Genomic DNA, 25,000 nt, shown 5'->3' with positions numbered 1-25,000 from the left:
AGCTCCAAATGTCAGCATTGTGTGTGTGTGTGTGTGTGTGACGCATGCACCAGTGACTGCCTGTGAAATTCACAATAGCACTGAGCAGTGTGTTAGCGTGTTAGCGTGTGTGTGTGTGTAACAAAGCCACAGTGTTTCAGAGTGACATCTAGATCAGTTCTGAGAATCAAGAGACTGTGTGTGATAGAACATTCTTCTAGCCCAAACCCCAAAGGTCAAAGGTCACCATTGGCCACTGCTGCCACAACCAGGAGCAGAAAACACACACACACAATTCTCTTAAACCTAAACTAATTTAATAAAAATATACACATAGAATATTTCAAATAAATACATGGAATGATTGAACCATCATCATCATCAAAAACCTGTGTAGTACAGTATACTATAGTATTATACAGTATAGTATTGTGTAGTATAGTGTGATGAATGTTTAATGTAATATGGTGTAAGATAGATAGATAGATAGATAGATAGATAGATAGACAGATAGATAGATTGTTGTATATATTGTTGTATTTTCTTGGTTGCTGCACTGTAGGACTGGGAGAATCCATTGTATGTCCTGTATGAAGAACAGTGTGAGTGCAGATGGTGGTGAATAGTGGATGGTGGTAAATTTCACTTATTGTTCAGTGATCGTGAGACTGACACTGTGACCATTAGAGCTGACCGTCTCCTACTAAAGAAGCTCCAGTTTAATCAGCAGGTCAGAGATGGAGTGGATGGAGGAGATGGAGTGAATGGAGAACACTGAGTGGATGGAGGAGATGTAGAGGATAGAGTAGATGGAGTGGATGAAGAGGATGGAGGAGAGGGAGATGATGATGGAGATGGAGAGGATGGAGGAGGTGAAGGATTCAGAAGCAGATGGTTCATCCATAACCACAGAGTAGTTAACCAGGTTCCTGTACTCCTTGATATGTCCATCCCTGATCCACATGACCACCACAGACATTTCAGAGAATTGATCTGATCAGAGATCTGAACTGTACTGAAGTCTGTGGTGTAGGAGAAGAGGGAGAGTGTGAAGGAAGAGGGAGAGTGTGGAGGAAGAGGAAGAGTGTGAAGGAATGGGGAGAGTGTGGAGGAAGAGGAAGAGTGTGAAGGAATGGGGAGAGTGTGGAGGAAGAGGAAGAGTGTGGAGGAAGAGGAAGAGTGTGAAGGAATGGGGAGAGTGTGGAGGAAGAGGAAGAGTGTGGAGGAAGAGGAAGAGTGTGAAGGAATGGGGAGAGTGTGGAGGAAGAGGAAGAGTGTGGAGGAAGAGGAAGAGTGTGGAGGAAGAGGAAGAGTGTGAAGGAATGGGGAGAGTTTGGAGGAAGAGGAAGAGTGTGAAGGAAGAGGAAGAGTGTGGAGGAAGAGGAAGAGTGTGAAGGAATGGGGAGAGTTTGGAGGAAGAGGAAGAGTGTGAAGGAAGAGGAAGAGTGTGGAGGAAGAGGAAGAGTGTGAGGGAAGAGGAAGAGTGTGAGGGAAGAGGAAGAGTGTGGAGGAAGAGAAAGAGTGTGGAGGAAGAGGAAGAGTGTGGAGGAAGAGTGTGAGGGAAGAGGAAGAGTGGAGGAAGAGGAAGAGTGTGGAGGAAGAGGAAGAGTGTGAAGGAATGGGGAGAGTTTGAAGGAAGAGTGTGAAGGAATGGGGAGAGTCTGGAGGAAGAGGAAGAGTGTGGAGGAAGAGGAAGAGTGTGGAGGAAGAGGAAGAGTATGAAGGAATGGGGAGAGTGTGGAGGAAGAGGAAGAGTGTGGAGGAAGAGGAAGAGTGTGGAGGAAGAGGAAGAGTGTGAGGGAAGAGGAAGAGTGTGGAGGAAGAGAAAGAGTGTGAGGGAAGAGGAAGAGTGTGAGGGAAGAGGAAGAGTGTGAGGGAAGAGAAAGAGTGTGGAGGAAGAGGAAGAGTGTGGAGGAAGAGGAAGAGTGTGGAGGAAGAGGAAGAGTGTGAGGGAAGAGGAAGTGTGTGGAGGAAGAGGAAGAGTGTGAGGGAAGAGGAAGAGTGTGGAGGAAGAGGAAGAGTGTGGAGGAAGAGGAAGAGTGTGGAGGAAGAGTGTGGAGGAAGAGGAAGAGTGTGGAGGAAGAGGAAGAGTGTGAGGGAAGAGGAAGAGTGTGGAGGAAGAGTGTGGAGGAAGAGGAAGAGTGTGGAGGAAGAGTGTGGAGGAAGAGGAAGAGTGTGAGGGAAGAGGAAGAGTGTGGAGGAAGAGGAAGAGTGTGAGGGAAGAGGAAGAGTGTGGAGGAAGAGGAAGAGTGTGGAGGAAGAGTGTGGAGGAAGAGGAAGAGTGTGAGGGAAGAGGAAGAGTGTGGAGGAAGAGGAAGAGTGTGAAGGAAGAGGGAGAGTGTGGAGGAAGAGGAAGAGTGTGGAGGAAGAGAAAGAGTGTGAGGGAAGAGGAAGAGTGTGAGGGAAGAGGAAGAGTGTGGAGGAAGAGAAAGAGTGTGGAGGAAGAGGAAGAGTGTGGAGGAAGAGGAAGAGTGTGGAGGAAGAGGAAGAGTGTGGAGGAAGAGGAAGAGTGTGAAGGAATGGGGAGAGTGTGGAGGAAGAGGAAAAGTGTGGAGGAAGAGGAAGAGTGTGGAGGAATGGGGAGAGTGTGGAGGAAGAGGAAGAGTGTGGAGGAAGAGGAAGAGTGTGAAGGAATGGGGAGAGTGTGGAGGAAGAGGAAGAGTGTGGAGGAAGAGGAAGAGTGTGGAGGAAGAGGAAGAGTGTGAAGGAATGGGGAGAGTTTGGAGGAAGAGGAAGAGTGTGAAGGAAGAGGAAGAGTGTGGAGGAAGAGGAAGAGTGTGAGGGAAGAGGAAGAGTGTGGAGGAAGAGAAAGAGTGTGAGGGAAGAGGAAGAGTGTGAGGGAAGAGGAAGAGTGTGGAGGAAGAGAAAGAGTGTGGAGGAAGAGGAAGAGTGTGGAGGAAGAGGAAGAGTGTGGAGGAAGAGGAAGAGTGTGGAGGAAGAGGAAGAGTGTGGAGGAAGAGAAAGAGTGTGGAGGAAGAGGAAGAGTGTGGAGGAAGAGTGTGAGGGAAGAGGAAGAGTGGAGGAAGAGGAAGAGTGTGGAGGAAGAGTGTGAGGGAAGAGGAAGAGTGGAGGAAGAGGAAGAGTGTGGAGGAAGAGGAAGAGTGTGAAGGAATGGGGAGAGTTTGGAGGAAGAGTGTGAAGGAATGGGGAGAGTCTGGAGGAAGAGGAAGAGTGTGGAGGAAGAGGAAGAGTATGAAGGAATGGGGAGAGTGTGGAGGAAGAGGAAGAGTGTGGAGGAAGAGGAAGAGTGTGGAGGAAGAGGAAGAGTGTGAGGGAAGAGGAAGAGTGTGGAGGAAGAGGAAGAGTGTGGAGGAAGAGAAAGAGTGTGGAGGAAGAGGAAGAGTGTGGAGGAAGAGTGTGAGGGAAGAGGAAGAGTGTGGAGGAAGAGGAAGAGTGTGGAGGAAGAGAAAGAGTGTGGAGGAAGAGGAAGAGTGTGGAGGAAGAGTGTGAGGGAAGAGGAAGAGTGGAGGAAGAGGAAGAGTGTGGAGGAAGAGGAAGAGTGTGAAGGAATGGGGAGAGTTTGGAGGAAGAGTGTGAAGGAATGGGGAGAGTCTGGAGGAAGAGGAAGAGTGTGGAGGAAGAGGAAGAGTGTGGAGGAAGAGGAAGAGTATGAAGGAATGGGGAGAGTGTGGAGGAAGAGGAAGAGTGTGGAGGAAGAGAAAGAGTGTGAGGGAAGAGGAAGAGTGTGAGGGAAGAGAAAGAGTGTGGAGGAAGAGGAAGAGTGTGGAGGAAGAGTGTGGAGGAAGAGGAAGAGTGTGGAGGAAGAGGAAGAGTGTGGAGGAAGAGAAAGAGTGTGGAGGAAGAGGAAGAGTGTGGAGGAAGAGTGTGAGGGAAGAGGAAGAGTGGAGGAAGAGGAAGAGTGTGGAGGAAGAGGAAGAGTGTGAAGGAATGGGGAGAGTTTGGAGGAAGAGTGTGAAGGAATGGGGAGAGTCTGGAGGAAGAGGAAGAGTGTGGAGGAAGAGGAAGAGTATGAAGGAATGGGGAGAGTGTGGAGGAAGAGGAAGAGTGTGGAGGAAGAGAAAGAGTGTGAGGGAAGAGGAAGAGTGTGAGGGAAGAGAAAGAGTGTGGAGGAAGAGGAAGAGTGTGGAGGAAGAGGAAGAGTGTGGAGGAAGAGGAAGAGTGTGAGGGAAGAGGAAGAGTGTGGAGGAAGAGGAAGAGTGTGGAGGAAGAGGAAGAGTGTGGAGGAAGAGTGTGGAGGAAGAGGAAGAGTGTGGAGGAAGAGGAAGAGTGTGGAGGAAGAGTGTGGAGGAAGAGGAAGAGTGTGGAGGAAGAGGAAGAGTGTGAGGGAAGAGGAAGAGTGTGGAGGAAGAGTGTGGAGGAAGAGGAAGAGTGTGGAGGAAGAGGAAGAGTGTGAGGGAAGAGGAAGAGTGTGGAGGAAGAGTGTGAGGGAAGAGGAAGAGTGTGGAGGAAGAGGAAGAGTGTGGAGGAAGAGTGTGGAGGAAGAGGAAGAGTGTGAGGGAAGAGGAAGAGTGTGAGGGAAGAGGAAGAGTGTGGAGGAAGAGGAAGAGTGTGAGGGAAGAGGAAGAGTGTGAAGGAAGAGGAAGAGTGTGGAGGAAGAGGAAGAGTGTGAAGGAAGAGGAAGAGTGTGGAGGAAGAGGAAGAGTGTGAGGGAAGAGGAAGAGTGTGGAGGAAGAGGAAGAGTGTGGAGGAAGAGGAAGAGTGTGGAGGAAGAGTGTGGAGGAAGAGGAAGAGTGTGAGGGAAGAGGAAGAGTGTGAGGGAAGAGGAAGAGTGTGGAGGAAGAGGAAGAGTGTGGAGGAAGAGTGTGGAGGAAGAGGAAGAGTGTGAGGGAAGAGGAAGAGTGTGGAGGAAGAGGAAGAGTGTGAGGGAAGAGGAAGAGTGTGGAGGAAGAGTGTGGAGGAAGAGGAAGAGTGTGGAGGAAGAGGAAGAGTGTGGAGGAAGAGGAAGAGTGTGGAGGAAGAGTGTGAGGGAAGAGGAAGAGTGTGAGGGAAGAGGAAGAGTGTGGAGGAAGAGGAAGAGTGTGGAGGAAGAGGAAGAGTGTGGAGGAAGAGTGTGGAGGAAGAGGAAGAGTGTGAGGGAAGAGGAAGAGTGTGGAGTAAGAGGAAGAGTGTGAGGGAAGAGGAAGAGTGTGGAGTAAGAGTGTGAGGGAAGAGGAAGAGGAAGAGTGTGGAGGAAGAGGAAGAGTGTGAGGGAAGAGGAAGAGTGTGGAGGAAGAGTGTGGAGGAAGAGGAAGAGTGTGGAGGAAGAGGAAGAGTGTGAGGGAAGAGGAAGAGTGTGGAGGAAGAGGAAGAGTGTGAGGGAAGAGGAAGAGTGTGGAGGAAGAGGAAGAGTGTGAGGGAAGAGGAAGAGTGTGGAGGAAGAGGAAGAGTGTGGAGGAAGAGGAAGAGTGTGGAGGAAGAGGAAGAGTGTGAGGGAAGAGGAAGAGTGTGGAGGAAGAGTGTGGAGGAAGAGGAAGAGTGTGGAGGAAGAGGAAGAGTGTGAGGGAAGAGGAAGAGTGTGGAGGAAGAGTGGAGGAAGAGGAAGAGTGTGAGGGAAGAGGAAGAGTGTGGAGTAAGAGTGTGGAGGAAGAGGAAGAGTGTGAGGGAAGAGGAAGAGTGTGAGGGAAGAGGAAGAGTGTGGAGGAAGAGGAAGAGTGTGGAGGAAGAGGAAGAGTGTGAGGGAAGAGGAAGAGTGTGAGGGAAGAGGAAGAGTGTGGAGGAAGAGGAAGAGTGTGAGGGAAGAGGAAGAGTGTGAGGGAAGAGGAAGAGTGTGGAGGAAGAGGAAGAGTGTGGAGGAAGAGGAAGAGTGTGAGGGAAGAGGAAGAGTGTGGAGGAAGAGGAAGAGTGTGGAGGAAGAGTGTGGAGGAAGAGGAAGAGTGTGAGGGAAGAGGAAGAGTGTGAGGGAAGAGGAAGAGTGTGGAGGAAGAGGAAGAGTGTGAGGGAAGAGGAAGAGTGTGAGGGAAGAGGAAGAGTGTGAGGGAAGAGGAAGAGTGTGGAGGAAGAGGAAGAGTGTGAGGGAAGAGGAAGAGTGTGGAGGAAGAGGAAGAGTGTGGAGGAAGAGGAAGAGTGTGAGGGAAGAGGAAGAGTGTGGAGGAAGAGGAAGAGTGTGGAGGAAGAGGAAGAGTGTGGTTCTTTGTGTTCATTAACCAGTAAATTATAGCGGTCCAGAGAACACTGTAGTGTAGTAAAGTGTAGTGTATGAGTATTTATTCCTACAGAAACTCATACACACACTGCTGTTGAGTTTATAATGTCCTCTCACACTGGTCAACACTTTCCTGTCCTTTAGCACGCTAATACGTTTGACCCGGAGGTGGTTCTGAACCAGTTGCGCTACTCTGGCATGTTGGAGACAGTGAAGATCCGCAGAGCTGGGTTCCCTGTACGCAGAACCTTCAGTGACTTCCTCCACCGGTGAGACACACACACACGCATTGCTGTGTGTTCTACAACACTTTCTGAAAACAGCAAGGAGAACATATGGATCTGGTTTTGCTTCATTTTACATCATGAAGCAAGTGTGTGTGTGTGTGTGTGTGTGTGTGTGTGCTTGTGTGTGTGTGTGTGTGTGTGTGTGTGTGCTTGTGTGTGTGTGTGTTTAACAGCTACTGTGTGCTTCTGAGAGCTAAAAGGATCACAGATGGAGAAGCCTGGAGAAAATGTCATGATCTCCTCACAGTGTTCGATAAATCCAAGAAAGAATGGCAACTGGGAAAGACAAAGGTAACACACACACACACACAGGCAAGATTTTAACATAATAACACATAATTAACACTGTGTATGAGGAAGTTCACCTTAATTTGTGTAGCTTTTAGTGGGTATTATCACCAAACAGCTTTGAGAAATATATATATATTAATTCATATATCCATTTATCACAGAAGAGCAGAGACATCTCTCCCATCATTGGATTCCTGCATTAGCTTTTAGTTTCTCTCTCTCTCTCTCTCTCTCTCTCTGTCTCTCTCTCTATTTACACATTTATATTTCTGCCATTTGGCAGACTTTCTTATCTAGAGAGATGTACAAGAGTGTTTTCAAAGTGTCAAAGAAGCTTTATTGTCACTTCAGCCATATATATCAGATGCAGTACACAGTGAAGTGAAACAACGTTCCTCCTGGACCAGAGGTGCTACACAGAACACAAAGTACAGAGACGCAGACAAACATAGAGCTATAACATAGAGATAAAATTAAACTATACTTAATGTGCAGTCTTTAAGAACTAGACATACAACAGAAGTGTACAGGAAGACAAGACAAGATAAGACAAGACAAGACAAGACAAGACAAGACAGTGCAGACAAACAACATATAGGCCGACTTTGTGCAATGAACAAGACAATGTGCAAAGAACAGTGTATTCAGTGACTGCAGATATTAAAGTGACACATGTAACAAGACTAATATATATATATATAAATGTAAAGTGACATGTGCGTGCAAACAGGACAATTTAGTGTGTGTGTGTGTGACTATGTCCAGCACAGTTCAGTTCTTTTTGTGTGTGTGTGTGTGTGTGTTATGTATGTGTGTGTCCGTGTCCAGCACAGTTCAGTTCTCCTATTGAGATCAGATCTTGGTTGTACGTGTGTGTGTGTGTGTGCGTGTGTGTGTGTGTGTGTGTGTGCGTGTGTCCAGCTCAGCTCAGTTCTCTGTTGAGATACCTGATTGCCTGAGGGAACAAACTGTTCAACAGTCTGGTTGTGCGGGTCCAAATGCTTCGGTACCTCTTTTCGGATGGCAGAAGGGTGAAGAGTGTGTGTGAGGGGTGTGTGGGGTGTGTGTGAGGGGTGTGTAAGAGTGTGTGTGAGGGGTGTGTGGGGTGTGTAAGAGTGTGTGTGAGGGGTGTGTGGGTTGTGTGTGAGGGGTGTGTAAGAGTGTGTGGGGTGTGTAAGGGTGTGTGTGAGAGGTGTGTAAGGGTGTGTGGGGTGTGTAAGGGTGTGTGTGAGAGGTGTGTGGGGTGTGTAAGAGTGTGTGTGAGGGGTGTGTGGGGTGTGTAAGGGTGTGTGTGAGAGGTGTGTAAGGGTGTGTGGGGTGTGTAAGAGTGTGTGTGTGGGGTGTGTAAGAGTGTGTGTGAGGTGTGTGTGGGGTGTGTTAGAGTGTGTATGAGGGGTGTGTTAGAGTGTGTGTGAGGGGTGTGTTAGAGGGTGTGTGAGGTGTGTTAGAGTGTGTGTGAGGGGTGTGTGTGAGGGGTGTGTAAGAGTGTGTGTGTGGGGTGTGTTAGAGTGTGTGTGAGGGGTGTGTTAGAGTGTGTGTGAGGTGTGTTAGAGTGTGTGTGAGGGGTGTGTGTGAGGGGTGTGTAAGAGTGTGTGTGAGGGGTGTGTAAGAATGTGTGTGTGGGGTGTGTAAGAGTGTGTGTGAGGGGTGTGTAAGAATGTGTGTGAGGGGTGTGTAAGAGTGTGTGTGAGGGGTGTGTAAGAGTGTGTGTGAGGGGTGTGTAAGAATGTGTGTGAGGGGTGTGTGGGGTGTGTGTGAGGGGTGTGTAAGAGTGTGTGTGAGGGGTGTGTAAGAGTGTGTGTGAGGGGTGTGTAAGAATGTGTGTGAGGGGTGTGTGGGGTGTGTGTGAGGGGTGTGTAAGAGTGTGTGTGTGGGGTGTGTAAGAGTGTGTGTGAGGGGTGTGTAAGAAAGTGTGTGAGGGGTGTGTGGGGTGTGTAAGAGTGTGTGTGAGGGGTGTGTAAGAATGTGTGTGAGGGGTGTGTGGGGTGTGTAAGAGTGTGTGTGAGGGGTGTGTAAGAATGTGTGTGAGGGGTGTGTAAGAATGTGTGTGTGAGGGGTGTGTAAGAGTGTGTGTGAGGGGTGTGTAAGAGTGTGTGTGTGGGGTGTGTAAGAGTGTGTGTGAGGGGTGTGTAAGAGTGTGTGTGAGGGGTGTGTGGGGTGTGTGTGAGGGGTATGTAAGAGTGTGTGTGAGGAGTGTGGAAGAGTGTGTGTGAGGGGTGTGTAAGAGTGTGTGTGAGGGGTATGTAAGAGTGTGTGTGAGGGGTGTGTAAGAGTGTGTGTGAGGGGTATGTAAGAGTGTGTGTGAGGGGTGTGTAAGAGTGTGTGTGAGGGGTGTGTAAGAGTGTGTGTGAGGGGTGTGTAAGAATGTGTGTGTGAGGGGTGTGTAAGAGTGTGTGTGTGAGGGGTGTGTAAGAGTGTGTGTGTGAGGGGTGTGTAAGAATGTGTGTGTGAGGGGTGTGTAAGAATGTGTGTGAGGGGTGTGTAAGAATGTGTGTGAGGGGTGTGTGGGGTGTGTAAGGGTGTGTGTGAGGGGTGTGTAAGAATGTGTGTGTGAGGGGTGTGTAAGAATGTGTGTGAGGGGTGTGTAAGAATGTGTGTGAGGGGTGTGTGGGGTGTGTGTGAGGGGTGTGTGAGAATGTGTGTGTGGGGTGTGTAAGAGTGTGTGTGAGGGGTGTGTAAGAGTGTGTGTGTGGGGTGTGTAAGAAAGTGTGTGAGGGGTGTGTAAGAAAGTGTGTGAGGGGTGTGTGGGGTGTGTAAGAGTGTGTGTGAGGGGTGTGTAAGAAAGTGTGTGAGGGGTGTGTGGGGTGTGTAAGAATGTGTGTGAGGGGTGTGTAAGAGTGTGTGTGAGGGGTGTGTAAGAATGTGTGTGAGGGGTGTGTGGGGTGTGTGTGAGGGGTGTGTAAGAGTGTGTGTGTGGGGTGTGTAAGAGTGTGTGTGAGGGGTGTGTAAGAAAGTGTGTGAGGGGTGTGTGGGGTGTGTAAGAGTGTGTGTGAGGGGTGTGTAAGAAAGTGTGTGAGGGGTGTGTGGGGTGTGTAAGAATGTGTGTGAGGGGTGTGTAAGAGTGTGTGTGAGGGGTGTGTAAGAATGTGTGTGAGGGGTGTGTAAGAGTGTGTGTGTGAGGGGTGTGTAAGAGTGTGTGTGTGAGGGGTGTGTAAGAATGTGTGTGTGAGGGGTGTGTAAGAATGTGTGTAAGAGTGTGTGTGAGGGGTGTGTGGGGTGTGTTAGAGTGTATGTGAGGGGTGTGTGGGGTGTGTAAGGGTGTGTGTGAGGGGTGTGTGGGGTGTGTAAGAGTCTGTAAGAGTGTGTAAGAGTGTGTGTGTGGGGTGTGTAAGAGTGTGTAAGAGTGTGTGAGAGTGTGTGTGTGGGGTGTGTAAGAGTGTGTGTGGGGTGTGTAAGAGTGTGTAAGAGTGTGTGTGAGGTGTGTGTGGGGTGTGTAAGAGTGTGTAAGAGTGTGTGTGGGGTGTGTGTGGGGTGTGTAAGAGTGTGTGTGGGGTGTGTAAGAGTGTGTAAGAGTGTGTGTGAGGTGTGTGTGGGGTGTGTAAGAGTGTGTAAGAGTGTGTGTGAGGTGTGTGTGGGGTGTGTAAGAGTGTGTAAGAGTGTGTGTGAGGTGTGTGTGGGGTGTGTAAGAGTGTGTAAGAGTGTGTGTGAGGTGTGTGTGGGGTGTGTAAGAGTGTGTGTGAGGTGTGTGTGGGGTGTGTAAGAGTGTGTGTGAGGTGTGTGTGGAGTAAATGTCTGTGATAGAGGGGAGAGAGACTCCGATGATCTTCTCAGCTGTCCTCACTGTCCCCTGAAGGGTCTTGGTGCAGTTCCCAAACCAGGCAGTGATGCAGCTGCTCAGTCTTGAAGTCTGTATAAAAGAATACATTAACACTGGATCAGTAGGTCATGTACTTAGGAGACCATCAGTCTAAAATCTGTGTTGGGAGGAAATATAGCACACTTTTTTAAAATAAATAAAACAAACAGGAAACAATAACCACTAGTGTAAGTTTTTCAGGAAGAGGAAGGTCTTCATCCATCATTCAAAGACAGTCAGTGACTCAGCTGTACAGACATCTAGGGGAAGTTCATTCCACCACCTCCGTGTCAGAGAGTGGGATTATAAATCATTATAAACACTGAGAGTGGGATTATAAATCATTATAAACACTGAGAGTGGGATTATAAATCATTATAAATACAGAGTGGGATTATAAATCATTATGAACACTGAGAGTGGGATTATAAATCATTATAAACACAGAGAGTGGGATTATAAATCATTATAAACACTGAGAGTGGGATTATAAATCATTATAAACACTGAGAGTGGGATTATAAATCATTATAAACACTGAGAGTGGGATTATAAATCATTATAAACACTGAGAGTGGGATTATAAATCATTATAAACACAGAGAGTGGGATTATAAATCATTATGAACACTGAGAGTGGGATTATAAATCATTATAAACACAGAGAGTGGGATTATAAATCATTATAAACACTGAGAGTGGGATTATAAATCATTATAAACACTGAGAGTGGGATTATAAATCATTATAAACACTGAGAGTGGGATTATAAATCATTATAAACACTGAGAGTGGGATTATAAATCATTATAAACACAGAGAGTGGGATTATAAATCATTATAAATACAGAGTGGGATTATAAATCATTATAAACACCGAGAGTGGGATTATAAATCATTATGAACACTGAGAGTGGGATTATAAATCATTATAAACACTGAGAGTGGGATTATAAATCATTATAAACACCGAGAGTGGGATTATAAATCATTATAAACACCGAGAGTGGGATTATAAATCATTATAAACACCGAGAGTGGGATTATAAATCATTATAAACACCGAGAGTGGGATTATAAATCATTATAAACACAGAGAGTGGGATTATAAATCATTATAAACACTGAGAGTGGGATTATAAATCATTATAAACACAGAGAGTGGGATTATAAATCATTATAAACACTGAGAGTGGGATTATAAATCATTATAAACACTGAGAGTGGGATTATAAATCATTATAAACACAGAGAGTGGGATTATAAATCATTATAAACACAGAGAGTGGGATTATAAATCATTATAAACACAGAGAGTGGGATTATAAATCATTATAAACACTGAGAGTGGGATTATAAATCATTATAAACACAGAGAGTGGGATTATAAATCATTATAAACACTGAGAGTGGGATTATAAATCATTATAAACACAGAGAGTGGGATTATAAATCATTATAAACACAGAGAGTGGGATTATAAATCATTATAAACACTGAGAGTGGGATTATAAATCATTATAAACACTGAGAGTGGGATTATAAATCATTATAACCACAGAGAGTGGGATTATAAATCATTATAAACACAGAGAGTGGGATTATAAATCATTATAAACACAGAGAGTGGGATTATAAATCATTATAAACACTGAGAGTGGGATTATAAATCATTATAAACACAGAGAGTGGGATTATAAATCATTATAAACACAGAGAGTGGGATTATAAATCATTATAAACACTGAGAGTGGGATTATAAATCATTATAAACACAGAGAGTGGGATTATAAATCATTATAAACACAGAGAGTGGGATTATAAATCATTATAAACACAGAGAGTGGGATTATAAATCATTATAAACACTGAGAGTGGGATTATAAATCATTATAAACACAGAGAGTGGGATTATAAATCATTATAAACACCGAGAGTGGGATTATAAATCATTATGAACACTGAGAGTGGGATTATAAATCATTATAAACACAGAGAGTGGGATTATATTCTATACTGTGTAGTGTGAAAAGTGTATTTGTGTAAGCAGGAGATTAATCTAGTTATAACATGATGTCTGTCTTGTAACTGTTCACTGTAATGTGCTTTTAGTCCTACATGTAACATAGCTCCAATTCTGCACTCTTTTTCTCACACACACACACACACACACACACACACACACACACACACACACACACACACACAGTTCATTGTATGTCTGACTGTGTGGCTGTAAAATAGGCTTATTGTTTTTTTCTTGTTCAGGGTCAGCTGAAGATAATTTATTCCCTCTTTCTTGGGGAAGGCTCTTCCATTGTAAAGGCTATGGCATATACTGTTAAATTAATGCTTATTCTGGATACTGATAGCAGCCAAATGAGTGAGTGGCCATTCAGGGGAGTGTGTGTGTGTGTGTGTGCCGGGGTGGGGGAGGAGGTGGGGTTGTAGTTGGTGTTTGAAAATGATATTCATTATGTTGTGTACTATTTAGAAATTGGAAATTTTGAGTCATGTATTGGAGTCAGGTGTAAATTCCTACAGTGTACTGCAATATATTAGTGTCAAAATACTGTATGACCTCACTGAGAGAGCAGGTACAGAGGATATGACCTCACTGAGAGAGCAGGTACAGAGGATATGACCTCACTGAGAGAGCAGGTACAGAGGATATGACCTCACTGAGAGAGCAGGTACGTTAGATTGGTTTGGTAGTAGGCTAAGGATACATGGTTTAAGGAGTAGGGTGTAGGGAGAAGGGAGTAGAGAGTAAGGTGTAGGTAGTATGGTGTTGGGAGTAGGGTGTAGGGAGAAGGGTGTAGGAATTACGGTGTAGGGTATAGGGAGTAGTAGGCTTTTGGAATAGAGTCTGTGAGCACTGCCATCTGAAATGTTAGACAGAAAAGGGTTAATGAAACTCCAGGCCTTTATCACTCTTCATGCCTTCTGCATTTGAAACAGAAAGACTGGGGGAGAGGGGGGGTGTGGGGGGTGTGGGCTAGTTTCTGGCCAACAGCCAGTCCTTCTGGTAAAACAGGAAGTCACACTGCACAATGGAAGCTTAGCTTCTTTCTTTACACTCTCTCTCTCTCTCTCTCTCTCTCTCTCTCTCTCTCTCTCTGTATCTGTCTGTCTGTCATTTGTCTATTTCTCTATCTGTCTTTGTCTCTATTTCTCTCTCAGGTCTTTGTGAAAGAAGTGTTGGAGCAGAAGCTGGAGCGAGAGCGAGATGAGGTGCGGAGAAAAGCAGGAATGCTGATCCGAGCTCACATACTGAGCTATGTGGCAAGGTTAGCGTGTGTGTGTGTGAGTGTGAGTGAGTGTGTGTGTGAGTGAGTGAGTGTGTGTGTGAGTGTGAGTGTGTGTGTGAGTGAGTGTGAGTGAGTGTGTGTGTGAGTGAGTGAGTGAGTGTGTGTGTGAGTGAGTGTGTGTGTGAGTGAGTGTGTGTGTGTGTGAGTGAGTGAGTGTGTGTGTGAGTGAGTGAGTGTGTGTGTGAGTGTGAGTGAGTGAGTGTGTGTGTGAGTGTGAGTGAGTGTGTGTGTGAGTGAGTGAGTGAGTGTGTGTGTGAGTGAGTGTGTGTGTGAGTGAGTGTGTGTGTGAGTGAGTGAGTGTGTGTGTGAGTGTGAGTGAGTGTGTGTGTGAGTGAGTGTATGTGAATATTTCTAAATTATAGTGTAATTCTGGATAAATGCACAGCTGTCTCTGGACCAGAGATGAAGATTAAAGTAAAAGTAGAGTCCAGTTCCTGGATAGAGTTATTAAAGCAGTGTCCACTCTCATGATCTTTAATGGTCTTCTGAAGGATTAAACATGAATTCACATGGACTTTTTCTCCATAGGAAGCAGTACAGGAAGATTCGCAGCAGTGTCATCATCATCCAGAAGAACTACAGAGCTCACTTCTGGAGAAAAGTGTTCCTGCATACGCTCTCAGCTGTCATCGTCCTCCAGAAACACCGGCGAGGACAGCTTGCACGGAGACTATATCAACAGCTCTGGGAGAAAAGAAAGAAGGAGGAAGAGGAGAGAAGGATGAGGGAAGAAGAGGAGAGAAGAATAAAAGAGGAAGAGGAGAGAAAAAAGAAGGAGGAAGAAGAAAAGAGAAAGAAGGAGAAGGAAGAACTGCAGGAGCAAAAGAGAAGAGAAGAGGAGAGGCGGAGGAAAGAGGAACATGAACTGGAACTTTTGCAGAAAAAGCAGGAAGAGGAGGATCTGAGGAGGAAAATGGAACAGGAGCAAGTACAGAAACAGGAAGAAGATGAGCTCAGGAAGCTGCAGGACTCTGATGATATATCTCCAGCATTCAGCAGGTACGCTTTGCTTTACTAACTCCTCCTGAGTAAAACCTCCGGAGTTTTCTGACATTCCGACTATTTAAAACCTCAGAAATCTCCGTCCACATCAAACGCTTTTATCTAAGAAACCTACTTTATATATCAGAAAGTTTTTCAACATTTTTCCCAATTTATAAGACATTCCTAAGCTCACATACCTTCTCAAACATTCCCCAACATCCATCTGTCACAGCTTTCCAGAACATTCACACACCTTTCCCAAATCTTCCAAATATTTTCTAACCTCCTACGCCTAAAAACATTCCCACATTTAGCCAACCTTCCAAACCATCCAAACACCCAAACCTTCATAATCTCATAGACGTCTCCAAACACTCCTGGATCTGAAAAAAAAAATTCCAAACTATTCCAGATAATCCCAAACACAGCCTTCTCCAAGAGTAGGAGACAAAACCTAAATGTAGCTCTCCCTTGAGCAGAAGGTCAGCCATAAATCTCAGAATCAATGGATTTGTTTTTCTTTTGGTTTCTTCTTACAGGACTCAACTGGACACAAATCATCATTTCTCCAAGGTACATCCAGGATTTCCTAAAGATAATGTTCTTTATATCTGTGCGTGATTGTGTTTATTCTTATAAAAGTTCTGTGTTTGTGTTTCAGAACTCGTCCGAAGAAGAGACTCGTCAGATGGAGGAGATCTTACGTCTGGAGCGAGAAATTGAGCGTCTTCAGCGACAGCGTGATGAAGGAGTGGCTCTGATGAATGAAGGTTCACGTGAGGAGCTCCGTCAGCGTCGTGATGCCGAAATCTACCGTCTGGAGAAGGAGGCATCACGCGTGGCTACAGAGTTCCTGGAAATGCTGGACTTTGGAGGTCTGGAGCCATCGCTTTCCAGTGAAGAGAATTTAAACGAGAGTGTGGCACCACTAGCTGAGGATGATGAGGATGAAGGGTTTCAGGCTGAGGATGAAGATGAATGCGTCCCACTTCCAGAATTGCCATCTCCTCCTGCTGTTGAGTCATTGGACCTGAATGTGTTGTCTTTAATTCCTCCTCCACCAGCAGAATTTGCTCAGGAGCAGGTGGAAAGTTCTCCTCTCAGACACAGCAGAACATTACATCTTCCTGCTTTACCTACACCTCCTCCAGCTTTATTTGTTCAGGGTTCTCTCGACACATCCGCACCAAAATCTGATCAAAATTCCAGCCCTCTCACATACAGCAGATATTTTGAGACATCTTCTTCAGCCTCATTCTCTCAAGAGTCCTCCTGGCCAAAATCTGGCTCAAATCCCAGCCCAAAATCCACTTCTTCCATCAGAAACAGTGGGATTTTAGAGCAGACCCCTGCTCCATCTTCACCACCTGCTGATCCCAGTGAAGTGCAGAAGGATATCAGGAACTGGGATACAGATTTGCCAGAAACGGAGTCTGATTACGACCAGGAGGAGTACGAATTAGAGGAGGCCCTGGAGAACCTTACTGATGGACATGTCACTGATGAAGAGATGCAGAGGAGATCATTTTGCACCTACAACAGCATGGATTCCTTCAGAGGAAGCGCAGAGTCGGTGAGGGACCGCTGTTCAATCTTCTAAACACCTTCTCTGACTGGGGATGATGTCTTAGCATTTTCTAAAACTTTAACCAAGAATTTGAAGCTCTAGCTGTTTAATTTGGTTCCAGTTGCATTAGGGACAGAATCATTTCCCTGCCATTATTCAGCTTCCGTTTTTTTTACATTTGACCACTGAGGAGAATCTTAAAACAGAATCTGAAACAAAGCAGATATAGGTAATGGAATAGAATTATGTGATTATTCTACTCTAATGAAGACACTGGATGTCTTTTTAAATACAGTGAAACCTTGACTTACGAGTGACTCAACTCACGAGTTTTCTGAGATACGAGCCGTCACTCGGTCGATTTTTTGCTTTAAGATACGAGCTGAGATCTGAGTTACGAGCGCGCGAGCTTACTCCACCCACCACTCGGTCACCCAGCGAGCGGTCAGTTCACGTGGTGATCTCTCCAGGTCGTGCGTTGGCGCTGTGCAATCACACTTCATCACTCATTTTCCAAACATTTTGAAAGGGAGGAAGAAACAAACCTCCTTGGACAGGTTTTTATTGAAACGCTCTGCAAGGGAAAGCGAGGAAAGTGTGGAGAAAAAGGGAGAAGTCAGTGAAGAAGATGATTAAGTGAAGTGAAAACTAAATAAATAAAAAGTAGCAATTAAGTTTAGCGATAAAGTGTAGCATAGTGTGTAAGTTAAATTTAATTAATTGTAGCATTAAGTGTGTAGCGAGTAAGTTAGGTTAAGCGATAGAGCACGAAATGAAAAACTCCGCCCCCCTCCTCCTCCAATCTCCTCCCCCTCCGGCAGCATCTTTGTCTGACCTTCAAGGTAAATACACTTAATAAAAACAGTTTATTTCTTTACATTCTCTTTTATTATGTATTTTTATTTTTTTATACATTATTTGTTATTTATAAAGTGCATTTTTTTTATTTAAAAACACATAACAAAAAAAAATTGGTGTGGTTTTTGGGGGGCTGGAACCGATTAATAGCATTTCAATTCATTTTAATGGAGAAATTTAATTTAAGTCAATGTATTAAGTCAATTTAATTTAAGTCAAGGTATTACTGTAGCTTCATATAATGATAAGCCAAATGAAATTCCATTCATGATTATTTTGTGAATCATGTGAAGGTAAGGTTTTCAGAAGCAGGAGTAACTGGGATTATTAATGGGATTAAAGATTTTACTCTTTAGGTAAATAAGCTCTGACATCGAAGCTGAGTGAGATATCATCAGCTTCATTACAAAGATCTGATAATGGAGGGACTCTGGCCACACACACACACATACACATGCACACACACAGATATGTGTGTTTAGAGGCAGTTCACTGATCTTCAGACACTTTTCCTCTCCAGCTTATCGACAGTGATGAGGAGAACGATGATAACGCAGATACTGATGAAGAAGTTTCTAATGGAAGAGTTAGTCTGCTGAACGGCCGCAATCCTCCATACTTCCACAGTTACCTGGACATGAAGAGTGAGTACACACACACTTACACACACACTTAAACAGCATGAAACCAGACGCGGTACTCTGTTAAGGTCTAAAACCAAGGTCTGTGACATAAACCAGCCTAAATCAGAGACTGGCAGTGGAACAGCTCCTGAAACCGACAGACTGGACCGGAGACTGGAACTAGGACAGAAACAGGAATCTAATCAGGAACTTACCTCAGTTGTACCTGGAGCACACTAACCCCCCTCCCCTTCCCCACAGGTGGGTTGATGATCCCATGGCGTAGGCGCTGGTGTGTGTTAAAGGATGAGACGTTTATGTGGTTCCGGTCGAAGCAGGACTCGGTGAAGAGCGGCTGGCTGTATAAGAAAGGCGGAGGATCGAGCACACTGTCCAGGCGGAACTGGAAAATGCGCTGGTTCGTCCTGCGTGAGAATAAACTAATGTACTTTGAGAATGACAGCGAGGAAAAACTGAAAGGAACCATTGACATTCGCACAGCCAGGTGAGATGGTCCAGTTTATATAAACCAGTTAACACAGAATTGTGTGTGTGTGTGTGTGTATGTGTGTGTGTGTGTGTGTATGTGTGTGTGTGTGTAACAGAATGATCACTGTGTGCTTTACAGGGAGATTGTTGATAACCATGAGAAGGAAAATGCACTTAACATCATAACTGAAGACAGAACATATCACATTTATGCTGAAACACCAGAAGAAGCCAGGTACACACACACACACACACACACACACACACACACACAATATCAGATGTTCCATTCATTTGTGTGTCTGTGTGTGTATCCAGCGGTTGGTTCAGCATGTTAAGTCGTGTACACAGCGCCTCCCCACAGCAGCTGATGGAAATGCAGAATGAATCGGCGAACCCCAAAAACGCAGTGGTCAGTCTTACAATTGATCACATGAGAAACTTCATCGATTTAAATATGTTATATATATATATATATATATATATATATATATATATATATACAAATATATATAATTTCATTATGTATTTATGTTTATTATTCTGTATATAGTTTTAATTTTTTATTGTTTCTCTTTTTAGGGAACTCTGGACGTTGGGCTCATCGATTCAGTTTGTGCCTCAGACAATCCTGACAGGTGAGAACTCATGTAATAATAAAATAATAAACTTCTCATGATGATCAGTTAGATAAAGCCTGTGTTTTTATCTTGAAGAGTTTCAGAAATAGAGGAGTATGTTTATAGCTCAAGATACGTGTCACATGTTTATACACCTGAACTGGCCAGAAAGGTGGATTTACACAGAACTGGACATTCTAAGTGCAGGTTCTCTTTATACTTTACATTATACATTACTCCCTCAGTAATAAAAGGTCCTGGACTCGTTTTAAGCAACACTTTTAGTTCCCGTAGTTTCTAAAACCTTAGTGTGTTTAATTCATAGCTTTAAAAGTGTTTCTGCTAAAGCATTCCTCCACATTATGTCCTCTATGTGATGCCCTATGTCATGTCCTGTCATGTCCTATGTCATGTCCTCTGTCTTGTCCCCTCTGTTGTCTCAGGCCGAACTCCTTTGTGATCATCACAGCCAATCGAGTGATCCACTGTAATGCAGACCTGCCGGAGGAGATGCACCACTGGATTGGACTGTTACACAAACCCAGAGGAGAGGCGCGCAGCGATGGACAGGACTTCATCGTCAGAGGTGAGACAAACCTGAAGCAGGTGAGACAGGACAACAACAGATATGATAGAGACTGATTCTACTGCATTGTGAGATTTGTGACCCAGTTACACTGTGATGATATCTGTCTGACTTGTCTGTCTGTCCTGTTTGTCTGAACTGTCTGTCTGACTTGTCTGTCTGTCCTGTTTGTCTGAACTGTCTGTCTGTCCTGTCTGTCTGACCTGTATGTCTGATCTGTCTGTCTCTCTTAGGCTGGCTGCATAAGGAGATGAGGTCTGGTATGAAGAGCTCTTCTCTGAAGCTGAAGAAGCGTTGGTTTGTCCTGACAGCAAACTCTCTGGATTATTATAAATCATCTGAGCGCAGCTCGTCTCGTCTCGGCACTCTGGTGCTCAACAGCCTGTGCTCGGTGGTACAACCTGACGACCGAGTCTTCAAAGAGACTGGTATAACGTTTTTTTTTTTTTTATTTAATATGAATAATCAATTGTTTAAAGTTGTACATTTAAATGGTCATTGTGTCAAAACCAAACAATATTTATTATTATTATTATTGTTTTTATTTACTTATTTTTATTTAGCTAATGGTTATGTCTTGATTGGTGTTATCTTCTTAATGCCCATTAATTATTGGGCAAAGTGCCCTACTCATTCTACAGGTCACTAACCAGGACTTGAACTATTGGTCAAATCTGCTAGCACTAATGTAATTTAAGGGTTAATACTAAAATCCAAAATGTACCACTACTCACTTCAGAGTGCAATACATACACACCGGGGCTACTGACCAAGTCCAAAATAATTCCCAACCTGCTATACAATGCACTACAGGACTGTGGCACAAATGGGCTCAGTCCAGAGACTGTACTCAGGAATATATAAATATCTGTAGATGGAGTAAATCGTTCCCGAGTGGAACAGTAGACATGTTGAGTTTTGATGGAATTCCTCATTATTCCATGTGCAGGTTACTGGAATGTTGTGGTGCATGGCCGGAAGCACTCATACCGCCTTTACACCAAACTCCTGAATGAGGCCATGAGATGGGCATCGGCCATTCAGAGTGCCATCGATAAGAAAGCTCCCATCGAGACGCCCACACAGCAGCTCATCCGAGAGATCAAGGTAGACTCGCTCTGACTTCAGTTTAAATTCTATAGTGGGTTTAATACTGAACATTGCTACAGAGAGATTTACAGGATTTTATAAATACAGGATATAAATGTAGCGCGCACTACATTACCCCATAACACACCGTCTTCTTTACACATCCCTAACACACTGCCACCAGGGGGAGCTCTGGGAATGTTAGGCTTCATGGGCTGGATTGTTCATACTGAAACAAGAAAAGATAAAGTGAATGATTATGACTTTGTCCTTTTCAGCCAGTGGAACCCACCAGCACTTTCTCTTAACTCCAGGGTGGAATGAGGTACAGCGCTGTGTGCCATCTGTGTGGAGCTCTTTTTGCTTTTCTGCACTGTTTTCTTTCTCATCTTTTGCTGATGTGGCCATAATAATAGTGACTGAGCAACCAAAGTTCACACAATTATACAAGTCCTGAAAGCACACACGGCCATGGGGTCAGGATTTAATACTCAAATTATATACCTATCATAACTACAGACAAACTGCGGATGTCACCACAATATGTAAATAGACACACTACATAGTCATGAAGACATTTTAATGAGAGACATTTATCTGAAGAAGTGAGGTTTATGGATTAAATTGTGAATGAATTGTCCGTAAAAGAGTAGACATTTTCTTTACAGGAGAGCACAGCGAATACACACACAACTCAACACACACACACACACATATTAGAGCAGGTTGAGAGTTTGTATGCAGCTTCCTTTATTTACATGTCGTTTGTGTATAACGTCACGTCACACTCAGCTTTCAGAGAGTACGTAACTCATAATGACAACTTTCATGAAAACATGAACACCAGTATAGTGCAGGTCTGACACGCCATGAACTCATGGTTATTTAGATGACTGACTGTGTCTGATTGTCCACTGTCCAGTTAGTGCTGACCATCAGAAGTGTGCTAGTAGTTTATTTATTTACATTTGTTTTGTTTTTTTTTCTTTCCCTGCTCTATCTGTGTGGAATACTGTCACTTCCTCAATATCACCTATATGTTTCTTTATTTATCTGAGTTGCAAACTTTGTAGCATTTAGGATGAAGCTTTATCTCGACGGGTGATGATGTCATGGTCATTACTGAAGTGTGATTGGTTAAATGTGTGTGTTTCAGGAGAACAGTCTGAATGTTGAGGCAGTGGAGCAGATGTACTGGAGAAACCCGATACTGCGATACACACAACATCCCTTGCACTCTCCACTACTGCCTCTGCCCTACGGAGACAGCAGTGAGTCCTACACACACACAGACATTCAGGGGAGCTAACTCTAAAGACATACAGACAATCTAAGAATGGGTTATAAACTTCTTCCTCTCTCTGTCTGTCTTTCTGTCTGTCTCTCTAGTCCATAAGGAGAAAGGTTACTCTAGTCTTCAGGATGAAGCAGTGAAGATCTTTAACTCTCTGCAGGAGATGGAGGTTGTGGCTGACCCTATCCCCATCATACAGGGAATCCTGCAGACCTGTCATGACCTCCGGCCGATCAGAGACGAGGTCTTCTGCCAGCTTATTAAACAAACCAATCATGTGCCTCAGCCACACAGCTCTGCAAGCCACGCCCACTGGCACCTGCTCACGTGCATGAGCTGCACCTTCCTTCCGAACCGAGGCATCCTGCGATACCTGAAATTTCATCTGAAGAGGTGATTACAGAGGAACTGTCAGTGTAAAGTCCAGGTCCGGAGCACTGGTTCTGATGATGAGACTAGGATGGGTCAAAGCAGCTTTACAGAATTATAACGATATAAAAGAAAAATGACAAATTTTAAAATTAAATTTATAGTTATCACTAATGAGCAAGCCTGAGCAATGGTGGTGAGGCAAAACTGAGTGGGATTATAAATCATTATAAACACTGAGAGTGGGATTATAAATCATTATAAACACTGAGAGTGGGATTATAAATCATTATAAACACTGAGAGTGGGATTATAAATCATTATAAACACAGAGTGGGATTATAAATCATTATAAACACTGAGAGTGGGATTATAAATCATTATAAACACTGAGAGTGGGATTATAAATCATTATAAACACAGAGTGGGATTATAAATCATTATAAACACTGAGAGTGGGATTATAAATCATTATAAACACTGAGAGTGGGATTATAAATCATTATAAACACAGAGTGGGATTATAAATCATTATAAACACCGAGAGTGGGATTATAAATCATTATAAACACAGAGAGTGGGATTATAAATCATTATAAACACCGAGAGTGGGATTATAAATCATTATAAACACAGAGTGGGATTATATTCTATACTGTGTAGTGTGAAAAGTGTATTTGTGTAAGCAGGAGATTAATCTAGTTATAACATGAAGTCTCATTATAATCATTATAAACACAGAGAGTGGGCATCATGTTCTGTTTGGTCTGCACATGGTAATCAGGAAACAGGTGCGGGTGGTCAGTGAGGCAGGTAACATGGTCATGTGAGATACGGGCGCTGATGGGTAATGTAGTTCTGTGCTGTATTCCTGTGTATATATATATATAATGTACATATTGTTAATTTCATAATTACACCTAGTTTTTCGATAGATAGATAGATAGATAGATAGATAGATAGATAGATAGATAGATAAACTAGGTGTAATTATGAAATTAACAATATGTACATTATAATTATAATAAATATATTACACAGAGAAAATATTATAAGTATATTATAGCAGAATGTACAGAATGGAGCAGAACCGCAGGGTGGTGTGTGTAGACGAAGTGTAGTGAGACGTGAGTGTCCTAGCGGTGTAGTGTAGAGGTCAGTAGATTTATGGTTGTAGGAAAAAACTGGCCCTAAACCTGCTGGCTCTGGTGAGGATGGACCTATATCTCCTCCTGGATGGAAGGAAGTTGAACGGTTTTTGACTCAGGTGGGAGGAGTCCTTGATGATTTTGTGTGCTCTGTGCAGACATCTGCTGTAGTGAAGAGACTCAATGGCAGGTAGTTGGGTGCCGATGATGCGTTGGTCAGTTTTCACAGCAATGGGAGTGAGTACAACAGGGTGGAAACTGTTCAGAGACACTGAAGAAGAATGCTTGGGCACTGGTATGATGGTTGTAGTCTTCAGACATGTTGGAACAGTGGGCTGGGCCAGTGACAGGTTGAAAATGTCAGTGAAGACTTGCGCCAGTTGGTCAGCACAACTCCTGGGCACACGTCCGGGTATGCCATCAGGCCGGCTGACTCACGTGGATCTACTATGCTCAGTGCTGTGAGTGTACCTCTGTTATGGAGAGTGATATAGCATGATCAGCCGTAGAGGAGTCCAAAGGTGTCTGGGGTTGGAGTTGCAATAGATGCACTCCTCGATGCGCAGTTTATGTGCATGCTTGGCTTACCTAATGCCCTTTTTCAGGTTGGCCCTGGCTCTGCTGTAGTCCTCTTCATCGGCAGATTTAAAAGCAGCATCTCTTGCTTTCAGCAAGAGGCGGACCTCAGAGTTCATCCATGGCTTCTGATTAGGAAAGTGTTTCACATGTTTGACAGTGGTGACGGTGTCAATACACATGTTGATATGGTCCAGTACAGACGACGTATACAGATGTGGCATTTAAGAATGTGCGTCAGAGGGACAGGAATCCCGCAACGACTCGCGGCATTGTGCGGCATTGCGTGCGACGTACGAAAGATGAGACCAGTAGGCAGCAGTCGTGTTTCATGTACATTGAAATCGATCAACATAACGTGGCGCTGTGGAGGGCAATTGGTGTATGATATCAAAGTCCCACAAAAGCTATTTAAAAGCTTACGGAGCAGTCTGTTCTTGCAGTAGCTACTTTGATGTCATAAACCGATCGGTCGGTAAACGTGTGGAATTCATATTTAACATTTTCAGCTGTGAGTTTTCAATGTCATAACTTCATGGTGTGAGGTTTTATTGCGTGTGATGGAAGCGGGAAGAGCGCGTTGCCCTGCAGGCAGCTGACCATCAGGATACATTTAATAAAAATCTTAAGATTCTACAAATGCGCCCTTCTACTTACGCACTTGTTTTGAGTGTAATGGATAAAACATATTGTGCCTAAAAGCTATTTTAAGCCATTGTTATAATATTATAACAATATATAAAAATTTGTTTATGGACTGGTCAAATGGCTCTAACATTTTTATAGCTCAGTTATTAATAGTTTTTACATCATACGCGTTTGATCGTTACTGTAGCATTTATATATTATCTTATGTCACGTTTATATATTCTCTAAAACACTTCTAAATATGAAATATATCTCTCTATCTGAACATGGTCTCTGTTTAATAATCACTGCGGCGTCTCCCTCCCGCAGCCCGCTGCTATGTACAGTACTGTAAACTCGTGCGCTCTGAATCTCCCTTCCCACATTCACCCGAGTTTATGAAGCGCATTTCTTAGACATTAAA

General features: G+C 44.1%; 1 protein-coding gene across 1 annotated transcript in view; it reads left to right on the top strand.

Moving 5' to 3' along the window:
• myo10l3 (myosin X, like 3) overlaps window positions 1-25,000 on the top strand; it is a 79,997-nt gene that overhangs the window by 43,803 nt on the left and 11,194 nt on the right. Inside the window, exons 18-33 of the mRNA XM_058391207.1 lie at window positions 6,206-6,330; window positions 6,522-6,639; window positions 13,619-13,725; window positions 14,275-14,745; window positions 15,270-15,303; window positions 15,392-16,303; window positions 17,676-17,799; window positions 18,040-18,283; window positions 18,407-18,502; window positions 18,586-18,679; window positions 18,850-18,905; window positions 19,331-19,473; window positions 19,707-19,901; window positions 20,423-20,580; window positions 21,719-21,833; window positions 21,952-22,249. Of these exons, the coding sequence (XP_058247190.1) occupies window positions 6,206-6,330; window positions 6,522-6,639; window positions 13,619-13,725; window positions 14,275-14,745; window positions 15,270-15,303; window positions 15,392-16,303; window positions 17,676-17,799; window positions 18,040-18,283; window positions 18,407-18,502; window positions 18,586-18,679; window positions 18,850-18,905; window positions 19,331-19,473; window positions 19,707-19,901; window positions 20,423-20,580; window positions 21,719-21,833; window positions 21,952-22,249 (3,290 nt within the window). The remainder of the gene's footprint in view (window positions 1-6,205; window positions 6,331-6,521; window positions 6,640-13,618; window positions 13,726-14,274; window positions 14,746-15,269; window positions 15,304-15,391; window positions 16,304-17,675; window positions 17,800-18,039; window positions 18,284-18,406; window positions 18,503-18,585; window positions 18,680-18,849; window positions 18,906-19,330; window positions 19,474-19,706; window positions 19,902-20,422; window positions 20,581-21,718; window positions 21,834-21,951; window positions 22,250-25,000) is intronic.

This window comes from Hemibagrus wyckioides, linkage group LG06 (genome assembly GCF_019097595.1).
Source record: "Hemibagrus wyckioides isolate EC202008001 linkage group LG06, SWU_Hwy_1.0, whole genome shotgun sequence".
Taxonomy (NCBI): domain Eukaryota; kingdom Metazoa; phylum Chordata; class Actinopteri; order Siluriformes; family Bagridae; genus Hemibagrus; species Hemibagrus wyckioides.
Note: the sequence above shows the minus strand (reverse complement) of the source record. Positions and strands in the feature narration are given on the sequence as shown.